The sequence below is a fragment of the Hemiscyllium ocellatum genome, chromosome 2 (genome assembly GCF_020745735.1).
Source record: "Hemiscyllium ocellatum isolate sHemOce1 chromosome 2, sHemOce1.pat.X.cur, whole genome shotgun sequence".
In the NCBI taxonomy this organism is placed as follows: Eukaryota; Metazoa; Chordata; class Chondrichthyes; order Orectolobiformes; family Hemiscylliidae; genus Hemiscyllium; species Hemiscyllium ocellatum.
The window spans coordinates 5,964,625-5,985,179 of record NC_083402.1 but is presented as its reverse complement, the minus strand read 5'-3'; the positions used below and the strand labels follow the sequence as shown (position 1 = coordinate 5,985,179).

The following is a 20,555-nucleotide window of genomic DNA, read 5'->3' as shown; positions in this document are numbered from 1 at the left end:
ACAACCATCACCTTGCATGCTAGAATGCTAATTCAGTAGAATTGTGGATAGCAATGAAAAACGTTGTAAGTTACAGAGACATAGATAAGCTGCAGAGCTGGGCTGAGAGGTGGCAAATGGAGTTTAGTGCGGAAAAGTGTGAGGTGATTCACTTTGGAAGGAGTAACAGAAATGCAGAATACTGGGTGAATGGTAAGAATTTGGTAGTGTAGATGAGCAGAGACATCTGTGTCCAGGTACATAGATCCTAGAAAGTTGCCACCCAGGTCGATAGGGTTGCTAAGGCAGCACATGGTATGTTAGGTTTTATTGGTAGAGAGATTGAGTTTCAAAACCATGAGATCATGCTGCAGCTGTACAAAGCTCTGGGGCGGCCGCACTTGGAGTATTGTGTACAGTTCTGGTCACCACATTATAGGAAGGATGTAGAAGCTTTGGAAAGGGTTCAGAGGAGATTTACTAGGATATTGCCTGGTAGAGAGGGAAGGTCTTACCGGGAAAGGCTGAGGGACTTGAGGCTGCTTTTGTTAGAGAGAAAGTGGTTGAGAAGCAACTTAATTGAAACACGTAAGATAATCAGGGGGTTAGACAGTGAGAGCCTTTTTCCTTGGATTGCAATGGTTAGCACAAGGAGACATAGCTTTAAATTGAGGGGTGATAGATATTGGTCAGATGTCAGAGGTAGTTTCTTTACTCAGAGTAGTATGGGCGTGAACGCACTGTCCGCAACAGTAGTAGACTCGCCAAGTTCAAGGGAATTTAAATAGTCATTGGGTAGGCACATGGATGAGAATGAAATAATGTGGGTTAGAGGGGCTTTAGATTGATTCTATAGGTCAGCACAACATCGATGGCCGAAGGGCCTGTATTGCACTGAAATGTTCTATGAATCACTCAACCACTGGAGAATTTGGAATCAATGGGTATTGGAGACAATTTTGTAGGACTCCTTGATGTCATACTCAGTCAAATACAGCCTTGATTTCAAAGGCTGCCCCTCTTCCCTCCCCTCCCCTCTGGGATTCAGCTCTTTTGTCCATGTTTGACCCAAGGCTGTAATGAGGTCAGGAGCTGAGTGACCCTGGGGGAACCCAAACTGGGCATCACTGAGCAGGTGTTGCTTGATAGCACTGTTACTGACACCTTCCATCACTTAACTGATGATCGAGAGTAGTCTGGTGAGGCGGGAATTGGCTGGTTTGTCCTCCTTTTGATGTACCGAATATTCTTAGGCAATTTTCTACATTGTCAGAGAGATGCCAGGGTTGTAACTAAACTGGAGCAGCTTGGCTAGGGGGAGCAACTTCTGAAGCACAAGCCTTCAGTACTATTGGCGAAATGTTGTCAGGGTCCATAGTCTTCGCAGTATCCAGTGTCTCCAACTCTTTCTTGATCTCACGTGGAGTGAATCAAATTGGCTGAGCACTAGTATCTGTAATGTTGGGGACCACTGGAGGATGCTGAGATGAATCACCTACTCAGCACTTCTGGCTGAAGATTACTGTGAATGCTTCAGCCTCATATTTTGCCCTGATATGCTGGGGTCTTCCATTACTGATGATGGGGATACTTGTGGAGCCGCCTCCTCTAGTGAGTTGTTTAATTATTCACCACCATTCATGACTGGATGTGGCAAGACTGTAGAGCTTAGATCTAACATGATGGCTATGGGATCACTGAGCTCTATCATTTGCTGCTTCTGCTGTTTGGCATGCACGCAATCTTGTTTAATCTCTTCACCAGGTTGGCAGCTCATCATCAGGTATGCCTGGTACTGCTCCTGACATGCCCTCCTGCACTCTCTATTGATCCAATCCAGGGTTGATCCCCAGGCTTGATGGTAATGGTCGAGTGGAGGAATATGCCAGACCAGGAGATTACAGATTGTGCTGCAGTACAGTTCTGCTGCGGTTGATGTCCCACAGCACCTCATGGATGTCCAGTCTTGAGTTGCTAGACGTGTTCAAAGTCTGCCCCATTTAGCACGGTAATGGGAAATCTTCACTCAGCATGGTGATTCTGTGGAATTCACTGCATAAAAAACAGTCAAAGCCAAATCATTGTATGGTTTCAAAAAGGAGTTTGATTTGACACTTGGATGCAAAGGGATATGGGGGAAAGGCAGGAACAAGACATTGAGTTGGATAGTCACACATGGTTATGGTGAATGGTGGAGCTGAGTAGCCTATTCCTGCTCCTATTTTCTGTGTACTTTGGAATGTTTCATTAGGTTACATGTGCTTCCTAAATATCAGGTGCTGTTGTTGAATGTAAACAAATATCTTGGAATGATTTATTGAAATTAGTTCTTACGTTAAGAGCCCAGTTTCATGACCTTTTGTTCCCACTGAGCTGCTCAGGTTAATGACCAATCGTAAGACTTCTTTCCTCAAAAGCACTCGGCAGGCAGGTGTGTCATCGATGACAGGTTTCCCTCCTGTAGGAGACAAGGATCAAAGGCAATGAAGATAAAACAACAACCAATAACACGGTCAGATCAGAGTAGTTTGACTTTCCACAAGGTGCACTGCAGAAATTCACTATTTCTCCTCTGACAGTACCTTCCAAACCCACGACCACTTAAAGACTACAGCAGCAGATAGATGGGAACATCACTCCCTGTAAGCACCCCTCCAAGCCACTCACTATCCTGAATTGGAAATATATTGCCACTCCTTCACTCGGTCAAACTCCTGGAATTCCCTCCATAAGGGCATTGTGGGTCAACCTACAGCACATGGACTGCAGCAGGTCAAGGTGACAACTCACCCCCACCTCTCAAGGGCTGTTAGGGACACGTAATAAAGGCTGAACAGCCAGTGATGCCCACAGGCGCATAAAAAAAACTTAACCCTTCATTGATTATAAAAGTGTAACTTATAAGCGATCTGGTGTCAAAGAACATAGAACAATATACCACAGAACAGACCCTTCGGCCCTCAATGTTGCGTCGACCTGTGAACTAATCTAAGCCCATCCCCCTACACTATCCCATCATCATCCATGTGCTTATCTAAGGATTGTTTAAATCTCCCCAATGTGGCTGAGTTAACTACATTGGCAGGCAGGGCATTCCACACCCTTACCACTCTCTGGGTAAAGAACCTGCCTCTGACATCTGTCTTAAATCTATCACCCCTCAATTTGTAGTTATACCCCCTCATACAAGCTGCCATCATCCTAGGAAAAAGACTTTCACTGTCTACCCTATCTAATCCTCTGATCATCTTGTATGTTTCTATCAAATCCCCTCTGAGCCTTCTGTTCTCCAATGAGAACTGATTCACGTCTCTCAGCCTTTCCTCATAAGGCCTTCCCTCCAGACCAGGCAACATCCTGGCAAGTCTCCGCTGCACCTTTTCCTTCCACATCCTTCCTGTAATGGGGCGACCAGAACTATCCACAATATTCCAAGTGCAGCCGCACTAGCATTTTGTATTGTTGCAGCATGACATTACGGCTCTGGAATGCAATCCCTCTACCGATGAAACCTAACACATGGTATGCCTTCTTAACAGCACTATCCACCTGAGTGGCAACTTTCAGGGATCTATGTACATGGTCTCCAAGATCCCTCTGCACATTCACAATAGAGCCATAGTCATAGAGATGTACAGCATGAAAACAGACCCTTCAGTCCAACCCGTCCATGCTGACCAGATATCCCAATCCAATCTAGTCTCACCTGCCAGCACCCAGCCCATATCCCTCCAAACCCTTCCTATTCATATATCCATCCAAATGCCTCTTAAATGTTGCACTAGCCTCCACCACATCCGCTGGTAGTTCATTCCATACACGTACCACCCTCTGCGTGAAAAAGAATTTTTCCAGTACTCTGCCTTCCTGTTATTCTTCCCAAAGTGAATCACCTCACATTTAGCAGCATTGAACTCCATTTGCCATCTCTCAGCCTAATTCTGCAGTATATCCAAGTCCCCCTGCAACTTGTAACATTCTTCCAAACTGTCCACTACTCCACAGACCTTAGTGTCATCTGCAAACTTACTAACACATCCATCTATGCTTGTCTAAGTCATTTATAAAAATGACAAACAGCAGTGGTCCCAAAACAGATCCTTGTGACACAGCACTAATAACTGGACTCCAGGCTAAATATGTTCCATCAACCACCACTCGCTGCCTTCTTCCAGAAAGCCAGTGACTAGTAAGCTAGTAGTGCTGGTTGACTCAATTTGAGGGCATAGACAGTCTAGTTTGCAGCCGAGATTGCGAGTCCTTGTACAGTCAGTTACCTCTCGGGTCAAGGGTTCAGGACATATGGCATGGCTGGATAGACATCTAGAAAGGGAAGTGACCAACCAGTGGTAGTGATTCATGTAGGAACCAACAAGACAGGGAGGGACAGCTTTGAGGGCTTGCAGGATCAGTTCAGGAAACACAGGAACAATCTCACAGCGTAGCAATTTCAGAAATACTACCTGCGCCACGAGCCTCATCATTTAAGCAAAGGCAGATCGGGGAAGTAAACCTGGGGTTTGAGGGATGGTGTAGGAGTGAGGGATTTAGATTTTGCATACATTGCGATAATTTCGTGAAAGGAGGAAGCTATTCAGAAGAGATGGGCTTCACCTGAGCAGAAAAGGAACCAATCTCAGAGCTGAGTCTGTAAATAGTGTAATGGGATGGATTTGGAAGGCAGGGGTCTGGGTTATAAAGTCAGAGTCATACAGCACAGAAACAGGTCCTTCAGTCCAACTCATCCATTCTGACCAAGTTTTGAAAAGTAAACAAGTCCCATTTGCCTGCATTTGGCCCTTACCCCTCCAAATCTTTGCTATTCATGTACTTGTCCACTTATCTTTTAAATATTGTAACTACACCTGCACATACCATTTTCTGTGTCAGTTCATTTCAAGAATGAATCACCATTTGACAGAAAAACCTGAACCTAGTTTTGGAAGTAACAGAGGGCAAAAGAGAGAGAAGGCGGAGACCAGAGTAAAGGAAGTGAGGGAAAGCTTGAGTGTTGACTACGAACAAAGAAACTAACACCTTCAGATAACAAACAAAGAAATAAGAGCAAATTTAAATTTTATGTATGTAAATGCACAGTGTATAGTGAACAAAACTGGGGAACTGGAAGCAGAAATTGCTCTAAGAGAATATAACATATTGGTATTGACAGAAATGTGACTCGAGCCTAAACAGGACTGAATATTTAACACCCTGGGTTACAATGCTTTTAGCGGAAACAGGGTGTGTAAAAGGGGAAGAGATGTAGCAGTCTTGGTCAAAAATAGTACCATTGCCCTGGAATAAGACATCGCTCTGAATTAGAATCTATATGATTGGAAGTGAGAAACAGGAAAAGAACGATGACCTTGTTGGATATTTATTACAGACCTGCAAACAGAGGGGAGTAAGACAGATCATTTGTAGACGGATTGTGGAAATCTGCATGACAAGTAGTGTTGTGATAGTTGGTGATTTCAATTACCCTAGGGTAGACTGGGAAAAAGCATGGGGCACTTAAGGGGAGAGATTCCTATAACAGGAGAACTTTCTGCAGCAACACATTTCCAGTCTACCAGGGAGGGGGAATGTGCTAGATCTCGTCACAGGAAATGAGGCTGGTCAAGTGGATAGCATCAGAGTGGGTGAGCATTCGTGAAATAGTGATCATAACACAAGATTCAGAACTAAATTGGAAAAGGATAAAAATCAGTCATTGATTAAAGATCCCAGACTGGAAAAGGGCAGATTTTAGCACAGGATAGCATGTGTGCAGGTGGATTTAAGGTCAAGGCAGACTAGGAATGCAGCAAAGAAGGATAACTTAGGACATCTTCCAATATTTCTAATACAATAAGAAATTTAGCTTTAAGGCACTTTAGGTAAACACTTGCAGTATTCATAACAAAGTAGATGAATTAACAGCACAAATCATCATGAATGATTGTTATGTGACGAGCATCACAGAGACATGGTTGCAGGGGGGTTCAAGACGGGCAGTTAGACATCCAAAGATTTCCAACTTATTGAAAAGACAGGGAGGGGGGCAGAGGGGGCGGGGTTGCCTTGTTATTTAAGAATGAAATTAAATGTCATAGGGTCAGATGAGTCTGTGGGGCGGAGTTGAGGAACCACAAAGATTACCCGGGGTGCGGGGCGGGGGGGCGATTAGACAACCATGGCTGACGAAGGAAGTCAGGAAATGTAACAGTGAGAAAGAGAGAGCATATAAAGGGGCCAAGAGCACTGGGAAATCCAAAGACTGGGAAGACTACAAAAAGAGAGGATAACAAAGAGAGAAATGTGGAAGGAGAGGATCAAATATGAAGGTAGGCTAGCCAGTAATATTAGAAATGATAGTAAAACTTTCTTTTAATTCATAAGAAATAAACAAGAGGCAAAAATAAACATTGGCCTCTTCAAATTGATGCCAGAAGGTTAGTGATGGGAGATAAGGAAATAGCTGAAGTACTTTGTCAGTCTTCACAGCGAAGGACATGAGCAATATCCCAACAATTGAAGGGCCAGGAGGCAGAGTTGAATATGGTAGGCATTACAAAAGAGAAAGTGCTAGAAAGCTAAAAGGTGGTGATGATGGGAGATTTTAGTTTTCCCAACATCGACTGGGATACACTTAGTGTCAGAGGTCTGGATGGGGTAGAATTTGTAAGAAGTGTCCAGGAGAGTTTTCTATAGCAGTACGTCAATAGTCCGACGAGGGAAGGGGCCACATTGGACCTGGTGTTGGGGAATGAGCCAGGCCATGTGGGAGAAGTTGTGGTGGGGGTTTCTTTGGCAACAATGAACACAATTCTGTAAGTTTTAGAATACTTGTAGACGAAGGTGAGAATGGTCCTAGGGGAAGAGTACTAAACTGGACCAAGGCCAATTATATCAAAATTAGACAGGAACTGGGAAATATGGATTTGACACAGCAGTTTGAAGGGAAGTCCACATTTGAGATGTGGGAGGCTTTCAAAGATAGATTAAAGATAGTGCAGGATAGGCACTGAAAGCAAAGGATAGGAAGGGCAAGATTTCTGAACCATGGATGACAGGACAAATGGTACAACTAGCCAAGAGGAAAAGGGAAGCGTACATAAGGCAGCTAAGAACAGAACGGACCCTGGACGAATATCGGGAGAGTAGGACCAGTCTTAAATGAGGAATCAAGGGGCTAAAATGGGTCATTAAATAGCATTAGCAAACAGTGTTAAGGAGAATCCCAAAGCCTTTTATTCTTATATAAGCAGCAAGTGGGTAACTAGAGAAAGGATTGGTCCACTAAAGGATAAGGAAGGAAGGTTGTGTTGAACCTGAGAAAATGGGTGAGATGCTGAATGATTACTTTGCATCAGTGTTCACTGAGGAGAGGGACATGATGAATGTTGAGATTAGACATCGAAGTTTGATTAGTCTGGATCACGTTGACATAAGTAGGGAAGATATGTTGGGTAGGCTAGAGGTTATTAAGGTGGACAAATACCCAGGACCAGATGGGATCTATCCCAGGTTGCTGAGGGAGGTGAGAAGGGAAATAACTGGGGTACTGACAGATATCTTTGTAGCATCCTTAAACATAGGTGAGGTGCCGGAGCCGTGGAGGGTTGCTCATGTTGTCCCCCTGTACAAGAAGGATAGTAGGGATATTCCGGGTAACTACAGACCAGTGAGCTTGACGTCAGTGGTGGGAAAGTTGCTGGAGAAGGTACTGAGGGATAAAATCTATTTATATTTGGATAGGAATGGGCTTATCAGTGATAGGCAACATGGTTTTGTGCACAGGAGATCATGCCTTACCAACTTAATAGAGTTATTTGAGGAAGTGACTTTGTTGATAGATGAAGGAAGCGCTGTGGATATCATATACATGGACTTTAGTAAGGTGTTTGATAAGGTTCCCCATGGTAAACTGATAGAGAAAGTGAAGTAACATGGTGTGCAGGGCATTCTAGCTAGGTGGATAAAGAACTGGTTGAGCAACAGGAGACAGAGTAGTAGTTGAAGGGAATTTCTCGAAATGGAGAAAGGTGACCAGTGGTGTTCCACAGGGTTCAGTGCTGGGGCCATTGTTCTTTGTGATATATATCTGGAAGAGGGACTGTTGGTATAATGAGCAAGCTTGCAGATGATACGAAGATTGGAGGAGTAGTAGAAAGCAAAGGGGACTGTCAGAGAATACAGGAGGATATAGATAGACTGGAGAGCTGGGCGGAGAAGTGGCAGATAAAGTTCAATTCAGGCAAATCTGAGGTGATGCATTTTGGGAAGTCTAATTCTAGAGTGAGTTATATAGTAAACGAAGAGCCTTGGGGAAAAGTTGATGGGCAGAGTGATCTGGGAGTTCAGGTCCATTATACCCTGAAGGCTGCTGCACAGGTAGATAGAGTGGTCAAAAAGGCATCTGGTATACTTGCCTTCATTGGGGTATTGAGTACAAGAGCTGGCAGGTCATGTTAAAATTGTACATGATGTTGGTTCGACATTTAGAATACGGTGTACCGTCTGGTCACCACATTACCAAAAGGAGAAGGTTTAGGAGGATGTTGCCTAGTAGGGCAGGTGCTAGTAATGAACAGAGGTTGAGTAGGTTAGGATTGTTTTCATTAGAAAAAAGGAGATTGGGGGGGGGACCTGACTGAGGTCTACAAAATCATGAAGAATACAGATAGGATAGATAGAGATAAGCTTTTTCCTAGGGTGAGGAATTCAATAATGAAAGGTCACACTTTCAAGGTGAGAGATGAAAAGTTGAAGGGGGATACACACGTGAAAAGTACTTTACACAGAGGGTGGGAGGTGCCTGGAGGTTGTACAGCAGAGGTGGCAGAGATAGGTACAGTAGATTCATTTAAGATGCGTCTGGACAGATGCTTGAATAGGTGAGGAATAGAGGGTTACAAATGCTTAGGAATTGGGCGACAGGTTTAGACAGTGGGTTTGGATTGGCTCAGGCTTGGAGGGCCGAAAGGCCTGTTCCAGGGCTGTAAATTTTCTTTGTTCTTTGTCTAAAAATTGATAAATCTCCAGCTCCAATGGGCTACATCCTAGAGTTCAGAGGAATGTGGCTGAGGAAATAGCGGAGGCATTGGTTGTGGTCGTTGAAAAGTCACTGAAGTCAGGGTAAGTCCCAGATGATTGGAAAATCACTGTTGTACCCTTATTCAAGGGAGGATCAAGACAAAAGATGGAAAATTATAGGCTGATTAGTCTAACCTTGGTTGTTGGTAAAATTCTAGAAACCATTGTTAAGGATGAGATTTCTAAATTCATGGAAGTCCAGGGTTGGACTACAACAAGTCAGCATGGATTTAGTAAGGAGAGGTTGTGCCTGACACACCTGTTAAAATTCTTTGAAAAGGTAACAAGTAGGTGGATGTTATTTACCTAGATTTCCAAAAGGCCTTTGATAAGGTGCCTCACGGGAGGGTGCAGAGTAAGATGAGGGCCCATGGCGTTTGAGGTGAGCTACTGGCATGAGAGTTGGGATAAAAGGTTCTTTGTCAGAACGGCAGCCGGTGATAAGTGGTGTCCCGCAGGGTTCAGAGTTGTGGCCGCAGCTGTTCACTTTATTTATTAAGGATCTGGATGAAAGGGCTTGGGGCAATTTGCTGAAGTTTGCCAAGGACACAACGTGAGGTGGACAGGCAGGTAGTACTGAGGAGGTGGAGAAGCTGCAGAAAAATTTAGATCGTTTAGGAGAGTGGTCCAAGAAATGCAAGGTCTTGCACTTTGGGAAAAAGAATACAGGCATGGACTATTTTCTTAACTCAGAAGTGTTAGAATTTGAAATGCGCTGCCTGGGAGAATGAGGAAGGCAGATTCCATAAGAGGCTTCAAAAGAGCGCTGCAAGTGTAATTTGAAAGTGATGTATTAAGGGAGCTATGGAGTTAGGGCTGGAGAGTGGAACTAACTGAATAGTTCTTTTGGGAACCAGTACAGACATCATTGGTGAATGGTCTCCTCTGTACTGTAAAATTTTATGCTAATTTAATCTAATACATCCATCTCCCTTACAATGAACCCTAATCTAAACTATTCATGGCCCTGCCACTTAATGATGTAGCAGGCATCTCCTTGCATGCCCAACAGTAATAACCAGCTTTCTCTGAACTAACTCTGATCCTTTGCCCAGATTATATGGGAATACCGTAACTCCTAGCCTTACCAAACTCCACCCATGCAACCAGGATGGCAGGAATGTGGAAACACAACTCTAAGGATAAATGCAGCATCTCACACTTTCTGATCAATTGAAGGCAATACTCGAGTCTCCGAAGGCATTGTTTTCATTGCCACGTACACTCACCTATAACGATATCCACACTCTTGGTGCTACTTGCTGAGCCCTGTGACACAGCATCACTGCACCCAGAGATCCCAGAAATCTTAGAGGAGCGAGGTGTGACTTCCAGGTGGGTGTGGATTGGGATGACAGACACACAGCATTCGGAGCATGGAATGTCTGGAAAATCTGAAATACATTAGCATTTAAAGGAAGTAAGACTTGTTTACATAGCGCTGTCTTAACGGGGTATTTGTCTGTTAGGCATAGAAAGGGTTGCAGACAATAACACAGGACTAAGGCACCCAATGTACCTGTGCTGACTCGAGCCAGTTAGACAGATCCTGTTCTCATCATTCCTCTTCTCTTTCTTCATCGCTGTGATCTTTCCATTTCCAATACCCTTTTAAAAATTGCTAGAATCTTCTTTCGTCTTTCTTTCAGGCAGTAATGCTGGACCATTAATTTTTTGCTTCCTAAGAATTCTCAATTCCCCCTCACCTCCCCAAGCTTTTTGCCAATACCATCTACAAGATGCACTGCAGAAAAGCTCCTCACACAGCATCTGCCAAATCCACAACCATCTGGAAGGACAAGGGCAGCAGATATACAGGAACACTACCTTCCCCAAGCCACGCGCCTTGCTCATCTGGAAATATATAGTCATTTCTTCAGTGTCACTGGATCCAAATCCTGAAATTCCCACCGTAAGGGTATTGTTATGCAGGGAAAGTAGGGACAGATAATAAATGCTTGTCAACCAGTGGTGCCCCCCCGCTATGAGTACATTGAAAAAACAGAGTGGGTAGCATGGGGACATTTGTACAAACAACTAGTTAAGGGGAACAGTCACATGGTGTGCAGGGTGTTCTAGCTAGGTGGATAAAGAACTGGTTGAGCAACAGGAGACAGAGAGTAGTAGTTGAAGGGAGTTTCTCTAAATGGAGAAAGGTGACCAGTGGTGTTCCACAGGGATCAGCACTGGGGCCACTATTGTTTGTAATATACATAATTGATCTGGAAGAGGGCACTGTTGGTATGATCAGCAAGTTTACAGATGATACAAAGGTTGGTGGAGTAGCAGAAAGCATAAAAGGACTGTCAGAGAATACAGGAGGATATATATAGATTGGAGAGTTGGGTGGAAAGGTGGTAGATGGTTTTCAATCCTGACAAATGTGAGGTGATGCTTTTAGACAAGTCTAATTCTAGAGCGAATTATACAACGAACGGAAGAGCCTTGGGAAAAGTTGATGAGCAGAGAGATCTGGGAGTGCAGGTCCATTGTACCCTGTAGGTTGCTGCACAGGTGGATAGAGTGGTCAAGAAGGCATATAGCATGCTTGCCTTCATTGGACAGGGTATTGAGTATAAGAGCTAGCAAGTCATGTTAAAATAGTACAAAACATTGGTTCGCTGCACTTAGAATACTGTGTACAGTTCTGGTCGCCACATTACCAAAAGGATGTGGACGCTTTGGAGAGAGTGTAGAGAAGGTTTACGAGGATGTTGCCTGGTATGGAAGGTGCTAGCTTTGAAGAGAGGTTGAGTAGGTTAGGTTTATTTTCACTAGAAAAAAGGAGATTGAGGGGGGAACCTGACTGAGGTTTACAAAATCATGAAGGGTATAGATAGAGTGGATAGAGACAAGTTTTTTCCCAGGGTGAAGAAGTCAATAACGAGAGATCATGCTTTCAAGGTGAGAGGTGCAAAGTTTAAGGGGGATACACGCAGCACATATTTCACACAGAGGGTGGTGGGCGTTTGGAACGCATTGCCAGCAGACGTGATAGAGGCAGGCATGGTAGATTCATTTAAGGTGCATCTGGACAGATGCATGAGTAGGTGGGGAGCAGAGGGATACAGATGCTTAGGAATTGACTGACAGGTTTAGACAGTACGTTTGGATCGGCTCAGGCTTGGAGGGTTGAAGGGCCTGTTCCTGGGCTGCAAACATTTTTTTTTCTTTGAGTGTCCAGCAAGGTTATCACAAAGACAGAAACTGTAGGTTATAAAGGAGACATACTGTTAAGCAAGCTATAGGCGTGTTCATACCCACCTACACGATTGAAAGTGGAAGCACACTGGCTGTAGGGAAGGCAGCCGACAATCTGCAGGCACACACAATATAGGCAGTTCTCATCTGTGTGCTCCTTTAAACCAGTCTCCTCAGTAACATCAATGGAACGAGCATTTTCCGATGCTTTCAGCATTGCCTCTGTGAAACTGATCTGTGGCCGGAGCTCTTGATAGGGACTCCGAGAGCAAGGAGACAATGCTGCATCTAAAAGGAACAAAACAGAACTCAATTAGTCCTTGGCTGGTCAAAAGCACAGGCTCTGAACAATGATCATTGATCTGTAACATTAACTTCATTCTTTTGTCCTCAGACGCTGCCAGAGTTTTGGGGTTTGGATAATGATGACAACACCAGCATTTAGTACTCGGTGTTAATTTCTTCTAAGGTAGTAGTGGAGAGTTAACTATTTGAATCAATTCAACCCACATGCTGTGAGGGAATTTCAGCTCTTTGACCGAGTGACACTGAAGGAATGGTGATATACTTCCACATCAAAATGGGGAGTGCTTTGGAAAGGACATGTGGGTGATCACATGTATCTGCTGCCCTTTTCCCCCTTGGAAGATGCTACTGAAGGTGTCATGGTGAGTTGCTGCACTGTATCCTGTATATGGTTGTAAACGACCACATATATTTCATTTTCTACAACTGTCAACTGAAATGGACTTTGGACTGCTATAACTGAAAAAACTGCTGTTTTACAACTTGAAAAGCATGTGTTGCATATAACATTGCATTTGGAAGCAGAAAGAAGAATAATTCAAGATTAAACAGCACTGAAAATCTCTTGAATTAACAGTGAGGCAAATTGATCATTTTGTTGGTCTCACCAGAGGTTCCTTAAATTAATCTACTTGGTTTAGTCCAGTTGAATTAATCTATGGTCAAGAGATAGGAGGTCCCTCTGATTAAGGACATACATTTATGGCTTAAAAAAAACAAAGACTCAGCATTGGATTGTATATCCATGCTTCATCCATACCAGACTGGGATGTGCAGGTCAGATGAATTGGCCATGCTAAATTGCCCATAATGTGTTAGGTGCATTAGTCGGAGGGAAATGGGTCTGGGTGGGTTACTCTTCGGAATTTCGGTGTTGTCTTATTGGGCCAAGTGGCCTGTTTTCACACAGTAGGGAATCTCACCTAAACTGTACAGGGCATCGGTAAGATCACATCTGGAATACTGTACTAGGTTTTGATCCCTTATCTGAGGATGGATATGCTAGCAATGGAGGGAGTGCAATGAAGGTGGACCAGACCGATTCCTCGGTTAGCAGAACTAATGTATGGAGACAAACTGGATCGGTTAGGACTGTATTCATGCAGCTGAGAAGATTGGGGGTGAGGATCTCATAGAAACCTATAAAATTCTAACAGGATTAGGTAGGGTAGATGTAAGAAGGACGTTCCCTATGACAGGAGAGTCCATGGCCAGACATGATAGTCTAACGATAAGGGATAGCTTTTTAAAGACTGAGATGAGGATAATTGTTTCCCCACCCAGACAGTGGTAAACCTGTGGAATTCTGTGTCACAAAATGTTTGAAGCCAGAACATTGGATGCTTTCAAGGAGGAGATACGTTTCTGAAGGCTAAAGGGATCAAAGCATACAGGGAGAAATAGGAACAGGGTAATGAGATGGAAGGTCAGCCCCGATCAGACTGAATGGTGGGTTAGGCTCAAAAGGGCCTACTCCTGCTCCTATACTCGATGCTTCTATGTTAAGACTAAAGGCGTTAAGGGGTCTGGGGAGAGACAGAGCATAGTGTCAGCCATGATCATACTGAAAGGCAGCTGAGGCTCACCTACTGATGCATTTACACTGAGGTCATTGATTCATCCTGTCACATTATACAAAACCAAGTCTAATACAACCTGTTCTTTGATTGGTTCCAAAAGCTGCTGCTTTAAAAAAAACAAATCTATCTTGTGAACATTTTATGAAGTCATCATCCAGGCTACTACTGCCATTCTGATCTCTCAAGTTGACATGCAGATTAAATTTAGATTATTTCAAGTATTCTGAAATATCCCCTTAAACATATCCCATTGCCTCTCTTGATCTATTCCCTAGCTTATTGTTCCAATTTACTTTGCATTAGCTCAGACTGCTAGAATCTGTTAAGAATATAAATGGCTTCTTTCTTGTAGGTAATGGTATGTAGATTTGGAGCATGTCGATATTGTTTGGGAAATCTAGTAAAGGAAAAATGAATTTTAATTTCAGTGAAGTGATGTTTTTAAATGAAGGCCAGAAAATAATTTTGAACTGACGGCTTTTCCAAGCAAGCATGTGACTCTGAGTCGTGATTAACTACCAGGGAGTTAATTGCTGATGGCTTACAGAGTTGAGTTTTAAGATACAGAAATGGATAATCAGGAGCCACTTGAAGGTTGAGTTCAGTAAGAGAAGTCATTCTCGCAGAAGGGCTGTTTTTCAGTTCGGAGAAGCCATCAGCCTGTGACTATCAGAATTAGGAAGAACTGACCAGGCCATGAGTGCTGGAAAGAGTCAGCTGAGCTTGGCATTGAAAAGTTAAGACAGGAATGACTTAAAAGAATAGCACTGAAAAAAAAATTGAATTTTTAAAAAAATTCTTATGATCTTTTTAAACTGTCATGTATTCCATATATAGCTTTTGTTTCGTGCAATAAACTTGCACTCCTTATTAAAAGAACATTGACAAGCTCATGTGAATATGCTTAGTGACTGACAACAGTATCAAAAAAAAAGACACTTTCTATTAAGCCCAGTTTCACTCGGATGTGATTTGTTCAGTATTGCCATCAGTTAAGATCAGAATAATAGTCACTGCCTGTCACACAAGTGATGTAATGCCACTTGAGAAATTGCAAATGTCACTGAGGAGTTGTGATTATTGTGCAATCACCAGTTAATTTCCCACTTCAGACTTTCTGACAGAAAAATTATTCATGGAGCAGCCAAAGAATGTTGGGCCTAGGACACTAGCCTGAGGAATTCCGACACAGATGTCCTGGAACTGAGATAATAGACTTCCAGTGACCATCAGCAACTTGCTTTATGCTAGATATGATTCCAACCAGCTTCTACAATCAATTTCCCTAATTGTCTCTGACTAGATTATTTGCAATGGCTCCTTGATGCTGCAAATAATGCCTTGATTTCAAAGGCTGGGAGGCAGCAAAGCATCACCATGGGTAACGTAGGAGACATTAATGTTCCCACCTGCCAACAAAAAGCAAGCTTGTGGTCATTCTGTACATGATAAACTTGTGGACAGCATGAGAGTAGAATTCAACCCTGTACTCGGACGGTAGCCATAGTTGTACATTTTCCACTAGTAGTGACAGGAAAGATGATTGGGATGGTCTAGGTATCTGCTCTCACCTTCATTATCTGACTCCTGGTCTTGGAGGGAATGGTCCTCTTTAGGCAGGTTACACTTCTGCTGAAAGTATGGAATCTCTTTCACCTGGAAAGATGAAACAGTTAGTCATACAACTTCGTTTTAAGATTGCACATGATTAGACTGCAGATTAAAATACCAAAAGCTTATGCTTACTGAAGTATGAACAGACGAAACAGCTTTGCAGTACTGAACTTTATATTTATGGAAAGAAACAGGTACTTTAGAAGTATTTCCTAGTAACATTGTGTATGATTTGCTGTATTGGTGGGCTATATCTGCCAGTGATTTGTTGATGGAATCAAACTTCATCTTCCTTTGGTTGTTTGCAATTGGCAGAGTATGGACAGTACACAACCAGCCTACATTTGCAAAACCTTAAACTGCCTAAACTAAAATTAGGAAAAAAAAGGTATCCCATGTCAGTTGATCATACACTTGTGCGATTCAAAGTGGGCTTCATTCAAGGTGACAATAAGACAGAAACAAATTGTATTAAATGAATGGCTTGAGTAACTAGAAATTAAGTTCGTCCATCGAACAATGACAGGTACATGACCTCAGATACAGAACCCTCTTTTGAGTCCCTGAAATATCTCCCATGTTTACAAACAATGACTTAGCTATAATAAATCAGGTGTACAAGCCCTAAGCCTGGCCTGAGGCATTACAGGTAGCAATCTAAGACAGGATTCATTCCCTCTCCTGGGCCTACCTGGAACAGCTCATTAATGTCGCTGGGCAATGCGAGGCCTATGTAATCGTCCGTGCTGCCACAGGTGGCATTGGAGACCATGGAACGTACAGAGGAAGAACGCTGAAGTGTTGTATGATTTATTGGACTTAATAAATCCTCTTTGTCCAGCGAGGCGAAGCTCAAGGCTTTGATGAATCTGAAGAAGAATGCAAGAGATGAACAGAAATCAGAGCAGTTTCTATTGACTTGCATACACCAGTGGTTCCAATCTTCCCCATGTCTGTGATACTATTTCTGTGTTGTAAATATTGCATGGACCTTCATCAAAAACAAACCTTTCCTTTTGTATCAACATTGGCCAAGCAATTAAACATTCTATTTTTGTTTAGTGCGAAATGTGTTACCAGTGTTCTGCGATGATACTTCTGGCAATATTCATGTCTAACATCTCAACTTAAATCCCTCAAATGACTAATTTAACACACTCAAGCTGATCACTAACATTCTACCCCTTGCAAATTTAAGGTCATCCAAACCTCTGCTCCCCATATCTTAACGCTCTTCAAGTCTCCTTCTCCTATCAGCCCTAGCACTCACTGACCTACACAGGATTAGTAAAGCAATGACTTGATTTTAAAATTCTCATCCTCGTTTCAAGGCCTTAAACTTATGCCCTCTAGTTCTGGACTCCCCCACCACAAGGAAAAGGCTTCATCTATTTATTCTATCTATGCCCCTCATGATTTTATAAACCTCTATAAGATCACCCCTCAGATTCCGACGTTCCAGGGAAAACAGCCCCAGCCTATTCAACCTCTCCCAATAGCTCAAACCCTCCAACCATGGCAACATCCTTGTAAATCTTTTCTGAACCCTTTCAAGTTTCACAACATATTTCCGATAGGAAGGAGACCAGAATTGCACGCAATATTCCAACAGTGGCCTAACCAATGTCCTGTACAGCTGCAACATGACCTCCCAACTCCTGTACTCAATACTCTGACCATTAAAGGAAAGCATACCAAACGGCTTCTTCACTATCCTATCTACCTGCGACTCCACTTTCAAGGAGCAATGAACCTGCACTCCAAGATCTCTTTGTTCAGCAACACTCCCTAGGACCTTACCATTAAGTGTATCAGCCCTACTAAGAATTGTTTTCCCAAAATGCAGCACCTCGCATTTATGCAAGTTAAACTCCATCTGCCACTCCTCAGCCCATTAGCCCATCTGAACAAGATCCCATTGTAATCTTCTTTGCTGTCCACTACACCTCCAATTTTGGTGTCAACAGCAAACTTACTAACTATACCCCTTATGTTCAAATCAAATCATTTATATAAAATGATGAAAAGTAGAGGACCCAGCACTGACCCTTGTGGCACTCCACTGGTCATAGGCCTCCAGTCTGAAAAACAACCCTCCACCATCACCCTCTGTCTTCTACTTTTGAGCCAGTTCAAATGGCTATTCTCCCTTAATTCCCTGAGATCTAATCTTGCTAATCAGTCTCCCATGGGGAAACTTGTCGAAGGCCATATAGATCACATCTATCGCTCTGCCCTCATCAATCTTCTTTGTTACTTCTTCAAAAAGCTCGATCAAGTTTGTGAGACATGATTTCCCACACATAAAGCCATGTTGACTATCCCTAATCAGCCCCTGCCTTTCCAAATACATGTATATCCTGTCCCTCAGGATTCCCTCCAACAACCTGCACACCACTGACGTCAGGTTCACAGGTCTATATTTTCCTGGCTTGTCCTTACCACCCTTCTTAAACAGTAGCACCACGTTAGCCAACCTCCAGCCACCTTCCAGCATCTCACCTGTGACTATCGATGATACAAATATCTCAGCAAGAGGTCCAGCAATCACTTCTCCAGCTTCCCACAGAGTTCTCGGGTACACCTGATCAGGTCCTGGGGATTTATCCACTTTTATGTGTTTCAAGACACCCAAGCACTTCCTCCTCTGTAATACGGACATTTTTCAAGATGTCCCCCTCTATTTCCTTATATTCTACATCTTCCATGTCCTTATCCACAATAAATACTGATGCAAAATACACATTTAGTATCTGCCCCATCTCCTGCAGCTCCACACAAAGGCCACTTTGCTGATTCTCTCCCTAGTTATCATTTTACCCTTAATGTATTTGTAAAAACCCTTTGGATTCTCCTTAACTCTATTTGCCAAAGCTATCTCGTGTCCTCTTTTTGCCCTCCTGATTTCCCTCAAGTTTACTCTTACTGCCTTTATATTCTTGTAAGGATTCACTTAATCAATCCTGTCTACACCTTACATAAGCTTCCTTCTTTTTCTGAATGAAACCCTCAATTTCTTTAGTCATCCAGCATTCCGTATACCTAGTTACCTTTCCTTTCACCATAACAGGAATACTTTCTCTCTGGACTCTCGTTATCTCATTTCTGAAGGCTTCCCATTTTCCAGCTGTCCCTTTATCGGTGAACATCTGTCCCCCAATCAGCTTTCAAAAGTTTTTGCTAATACCATAAAAATTGGCCTTTCTCCAATTTAAAACTTCAACTTTTAGATCTGGTCTATTCCTTTCCATCACTGTTTTAAAATTAATAGAATTATGGTCACTGGCCCCAAAGTGCTCCCCCACTGACACCTCAGTCACCTGCCCTGCCTCATTTCCCAACAGTAAGTCAAGTTTTGCACCTTCTCTAGTAGGTACATCCACATCCTGAATCAGAAAATTGTCTTGTACGCACTTAAATTCCTCTCCATCTAAACTCTTAACACTATGGAAGTCCCAGTCTAAGTTTGGAAAGTTAAATTCCCCAACCATAACCGCCCTATTATTTTTACAGATAGCGGAGATCTCCTTACAAGTTTGTTTCTCAACTTCCCTCAGACTATTAGGGAGACTATAATACAATCTGAATAAGGTGATCATCCCTTTCTTATTTCTCAGTTCCACCCAAATAACTTCCCTGGATGTATTTCCGGGAATATCATCCCTCAGCACAGCTGCAATGCTACCCCTTATCAAAAATGTCACTCCCCCTCCTCTCTTGCCTCCCTTTCTGTCCTTCCTGTAGCATTTGTATCCTGGAACATTAAGCTGCCAGTCCTGGCCATTCCTGAGCCATGTTTCTGTATTCACCCATTCACCTACTGTACTCTATGCTACTTTCTCCCCACCCCCATCCTCCTCTCATTTATCCCTCCATACTTCAGGCACTCTGCCTGTATTCCAGATGAAGGGCTTTTGCCCGAAATGTTGATTTTACTGAACCGCTGTGCTGAACCACTCCAATCTAGACTCTGGTTTCCAGCATCTGCAGTCATTGTTTTTATCTAACTGCTATAATATCCCAGTCCCATGTTCCCAACCATGCCCTGAGTACATCTGCCTTCCCCGTTAGGCCTCTTGTATTGCAATAAATGCAGTTTAATTTATCAGTCCTACCTCGTTCTCTGCTTTGTCCCTCCCTGCCTGCCCCGACTGTTTGACTCGCCTTTTTGTTCTCAACTGTCTCAGATTGAATTTTTTCCTCACTATCCCCCTGGGTCCCACCCCCTTACCTTACTAGTTTAAATCCTCTCAAGCTGCTCTAGCAAATCTCCCTGACTGTACGTTCAGCCCTTTCCAACTTAGGTGCAATCAGTCCTTCTTGAACAGATCATTTCTACCCAAAAACAGCTTCCACCCTTAAACCTAGGGCAGTCCCAGTCTATGTTTGGAAAGTTAAAATCTTTGGATTTTTGAATTTTGAACTAGTGTTTCTGTGTGTCTAATTAACCTTCAAGTATTTCTGTAACCATAGTGATTTGTTTTAAAACACACTGGGGAGTTAACAAGCCAGCAAAGAAGTGCATTTGGTTTTCATTTAGAAAATTCTTTTGTTTTTTTCCTGGGCTTAGGGGTTCACACACAGCTGAGAAAAAAAAGCTTTTAAGGTTCAGTTTGGGGTAGTATTGCAGAGGTTTTGGCTGAAGCTAATGAAGCTGAGAAAGAGAGATATTTCAGGACAGTTAACAAAGTCAGCGAAAGAAGTTTAGTTTAAAAGTTGCAGATCATAAGTGTTTGGGGTAAACCCTGAAGGGGTTATTTGATAGAGAAAATTGAGGCTCCAGAAAGTCTGATTCTT

At 43.0% G+C, this 20,555-nt stretch overlaps 1 protein-coding gene across 1 annotated transcript in view; it reads right to left on the bottom strand.

Moving 5' to 3' along the window:
- rictora (RPTOR independent companion of MTOR, complex 2 a) overlaps window positions 1-20,555 on the bottom strand; it is a 212,927-nt gene that overhangs the window by 10,796 nt on the left and 181,576 nt on the right. Inside the window, exons 32-36 of the mRNA XM_060834273.1 lie at window positions 16,450-16,627; window positions 15,716-15,800; window positions 12,322-12,546; window positions 10,287-10,451; window positions 2,314-2,437 (exon numbers count right to left, since the gene is read on the bottom strand). Coding sequence (XP_060690256.1) covers window positions 2,314-2,437; window positions 10,287-10,451; window positions 12,322-12,546; window positions 15,716-15,800; window positions 16,450-16,627 — 777 coding nt within the window. The remainder of the gene's footprint in view (window positions 1-2,313; window positions 2,438-10,286; window positions 10,452-12,321; window positions 12,547-15,715; window positions 15,801-16,449; window positions 16,628-20,555) is intronic.